The sequence below is a fragment of the Silurus meridionalis genome, chromosome 24 (assembly GCF_014805685.1).
Source record: "Silurus meridionalis isolate SWU-2019-XX chromosome 24, ASM1480568v1, whole genome shotgun sequence".
In the NCBI taxonomy this organism is placed as follows: domain Eukaryota; kingdom Metazoa; phylum Chordata; class Actinopteri; order Siluriformes; family Siluridae; genus Silurus; species Silurus meridionalis.
In genome coordinates, this window is record NC_060907.1 from 8622290 (window position 1) to 8626235 (window position 3946).

Sequence of the window (3946 nt, forward strand, 5' to 3'; positions counted from 1 at the left end):
TCATCCTCCTATCACTACTACTACTACTACTACTCCTATTACTCATCCTCCTCTTCCTCCTCCTCATCCTCATCCTACTATTACTAATACTACTACTACTACTACTACTACTACTAATAATAATAATAATAATAATAATAATAATAATAATAATAATAATAATAATTTAAGGACAAGGCCACTCTAAGGACTCAATGCCTTATTGCTTCACAGCTCCAGGTTCAAGCCCACGTTCTCTGGTTTTCTCCCACCTCTCAAAGGTTAGGTGGACTCTCACCAAGAACTTTCCCTGGAATAGACTGTTCCAGGCTGTGTTCCAAGTCTCCAATAGAATAGCTTTTATTTGTCACATATACAGTACATTACATCACAGTGAAATTATTTTCTTCACATATCGCAGCTTGTTCAAAAGCTGGGGTCAGAATGGAGGGTCAACCATGATGCAGTGCCCCTGAAGCACAGAGGGTTAAGGGCCTTGCTCAAGGGCCCAAGGGTGGCAGCTTCATGATACCAGTACTTGAACCCCCAACCTTCCTATCAGTAACCCAGCACCTTAACCACTGAGCTACCACTTTTTAATAATAAATATAGAATAAATTATTGATATATATATTTTATGTAATTACCCACTGCCTTTTGGTCTTGTATACTTTTTATCAGTTAATTGTGCATTGCTTTTGCAGTGATTTAGCTTTTAGTTCAACTAAAGGGCCCAGGTATGTAGTTTGAACTGTTACAAAGATTCTTTTCCACCTTTTGCTTTACAATCTGATTAAAATGTTCCTGTTTTTGTAGAAGTAATATTTACTGTCTTCATTAAATATCATAGGCAGAAATTTAAAAGATTTTAAGATTTAAAACAAATTAACCATTAGTGGTTTTAGAGTTGCCCTTTTTTCTAATGTGATCTTGGGGATTCAGGATTAGTTGCTTGATTAGATGCTTGAGTTTATTTGAAAAGTCAAATAAACCCTCTGACATCATAAGAGCCTTCTGACATTATAAATGACATCCTGTCCTTGACTGCTCCAGCCCTCTGACATCATAACAGGTTTGATGTCAGAGGGCTGAGGCAAGTTACAAACTTTGTTTTTACCTCTGTTAGAAATGAAAAGTGTTTCTCATTTAATGAAACTGTATGAATGAAATCAAATATTTACTTATTCAGAATTATTCTTCTCCAAGTAATTCCAATTCCTCTTTCCATCTATCCATGTGTCTATTCATCCATCCATCCATTCATCCTCCATCTATTGGTTCCTCACATGCTGCCCCATGTGATGTGTCCGCCCATTAGTTTGACTCCACCCACTCCTATCTGGAACACAGGGACCCGGAGAGCCAAAGCACCAGCAGCAGTGTATTATGAGACTTCAGCAAGGGCTCCTGTGCAGCACTGCCTCTACCAGGTGAAACATCCTTCACTGAACGGCAAGTTTAAAAAGCCATCGGATCATAACCATATACCCAAGTGGGAGTATTATCAGTTTGTTGCTGTTTTATATACTGCGAAGGTTAATTCCCAGGAGCAGAGCTGGAGAGATGACCGCGGTTTTGGATAGCCTTGGTTCGGATATGCACACAACACATCTTACCTCCAGCAACTTCAGCGCCGTGCACAAGTCTCAGGACTCTCCCACACTGCCAGTGTCAACGGTCACCGACAGCAGTTTCTACAGCGTTCCTCAGAGCGCAAATTGCGCAGGAACGGCGGCTTACGCGCAGCTTGCCTCCTACTCTTACTCCCATGGCGGAGGAGTGAGCGCCGGATCCTACAGCCCCAAACCATACGACATGGGCTTCGGCTCTTCATACGGTGCTTATGGCGCTTACGGACCCGGTTCTTCATCACCCACTCCCACAGAGCCAGGTAAAGATCCGGTGCGCATCCGTGCGCTATAGAGATTGGGCACATTGTGTCCAACTACAGAAATTCAGTTGCTTGTGAAATGATTAAAAATCATTTGAGGAGAAAAAGAAGGGAGTAGTAAGTAAATAGCTGATAAAACAAATGGCCTAATTGCATGTTAAAGATTCAATAAAGGCAGAAGTTAAAAAAGGTAAAAAAAAAAAAAAAAGTCTTAACCTTAATAGAGAAAGAGAGAAAGAAATCTGCATGTGTATTTTTTGATTATTATTATTTACACTTTGGAAAAAAAAAAAAGCTTGCAAAAAATTATTTGCCAAAAAGCATAACAAAGCAAGCTAAACAAATAAAAAAAAAAACTGGAGGAAAAAAATACGAAGTTTAAACAAGTAATAATTGCAGTGTAGACTTGTGGAAGAAATGTAGAGGTTGGAAACATTGTGGTGCGCGTTTCTAGAGAAAGGACTAACTTTCCCGACCACTTTATCTAACTAGCAGAAACTTTCCAACCTCTACATCTACATATACTGGGTATATGCAGTATGGTGAGCAAAGTTTTATGTGTGTCTCGGGTTAGAGAAAGACGAAAGTGAGCCGGAGGTGCGCATGGTGAATGGCAAGCCAAAGAAAGTCCGGAAACCGCGAACCATCTACTCGAGCTTCCAGCTGGCTGCTCTCCAACGCCGCTTCCAGAAGACCCAGTACTTGGCGCTCCCGGAGCGCGCAGAGCTTGCAGCTTCTCTGGGCCTCACGCAGACTCAGGTCAGCAATCTCATGATGCACGTATTCATTGTAGCTCTATCGACCCACTGTTTTCCAAAGTGTGATTTCTGATATTTTGTTTTTCTCTTGATTTTACGCAGGTGAAGATCTGGTTTCAGAACCGGCGCTCCAAGTTCAAAAAGTTGTGGAAAAATGGGGAGATTCCACCCGAGCAACACGTGGGTTCAGGTGAATCTCCTACGGCGTCTCCTCCCCCGCATACCTCCTGGGATTTCCCCGCAAATCAACAAGGAGACGGGGACTCTACCACAGAGCAGACCACTGGTCCACCCAACACCACAGCACCATCATATTTGTCCAACTATCCATGGTACTCATCCACGAACGCGCATTTACAGCCAAACACGCTCTCGCAAATCCATCACAACTCCATGAGCGCTGGTGCCATTTTCTAGTCGTGAACTCTAGGTGTCTATCAGTGCACCTGTTACAGGACAATGAACTTGTAGTGCACATGCAAGCATGGAGAGAAGAAGAAACACTGACTCCGACATGCAATTTTTCGTGGGTTTTTTTATTATTATTTTTTATTATTATTTCCATTTGCTATGGATTTCCGTGGCGTGCTCGAATGCGCATGAGCGAAATCGACTCATTAAATTATTTTTCTATTTATTTATTTGGTTTTTGTTTGCAGTCGCAGGACAGTGGGACAAATCACATGCCAAGTAGAAAAAAAAACGGGTAGCCTTTTATTGCGTTGCATTGCAATTTTGTTCCCCCTATCAGACTATATTAGGCCTACAGAGTAAAATATCATGCTGTTTATACAACTTGTACTCACAATAAAAAAAAAGGAAAAAACATGCATTTTGATGTCGACCTAGAACTGTGTCTGACTGACTTTAACTTCACAACGTGGCTGCAATGAAAGACAAATAAACCGCAGAGAAACTGGTGGTGGGTTTTTACTGTTGGTTGAGGCAGAAAATAACTCAAACACAAATATAGGGACTTGTGGAAATGAACACTCAGTGTCTTTAAGTGCACAGGACCCTTAAAGGGGTTAGAAATAAGCGTATTTTTTACAAACTGGGACTGCGTGTAGACAAGGCATGAAGTTTTCCTGCATAATATCAAGTACAATACACTCTTAGAAAATGTAAAAGCTATAATTATTTCTTAGGGTTTATTCGGTTTAGGGGAATCCATATGTAAAACCCCACAGGAGAGGGATTTCCAATTCCATTTAAATTCCCTTTACAAGGGCTCTTTATTATCCAGTGATTCTTAGCAACAAATTAGCAACAAGAACACACTACTACGTTTTTATTTATTCATTTTCTGTGCAGAATT

General features: G+C 40.9%; 1 protein-coding gene across 1 annotated transcript; it reads left to right on the plus strand.

The window, feature by feature from the left end:
* Window positions 1–1344: 1344 nt before the first annotated feature.
* dlx2b (distal-less homeobox 2b) lies at window positions 1345–3476 on the plus strand. Its single transcript, XM_046837118.1, has 3 exons — window positions 1345–1870; window positions 2445–2629; window positions 2731–3476. Exons 1-3 carry the CDS (start codon window positions 1543–1545, stop codon window positions 3043–3045), a joined length of 828 nt encoding a protein of 275 aa, XP_046693074.1. The 5' UTR covers window positions 1345–1542; the 3' UTR covers window positions 3046–3476.
* The last annotated feature ends 470 nt before the right edge of the window (window positions 3477–3946 follow it).

Excerpts from the sequence above, each read along its gene's own strand:
- dlx2b (XM_046837118.1), top strand. The coding sequence starts at position 1,543 with ATGACCGCGGTTTTGGATAGCCTTGGTTCGGATATGCACACAACACAT. Across the intron at positions 1,871-2,444 it reads ACCCACTCCCACAGAGCCAG|AGAAAGACGAAAGTGAGCCG; the intron begins GTAAAGATCCGG and ends GTCTCGGGTTAG. Across the intron at positions 2,630-2,730 it reads TGGGCCTCACGCAGACTCAG|GTGAAGATCTGGTTTCAGAA; the intron begins GTCAGCAATCTC and ends GATTTTACGCAG.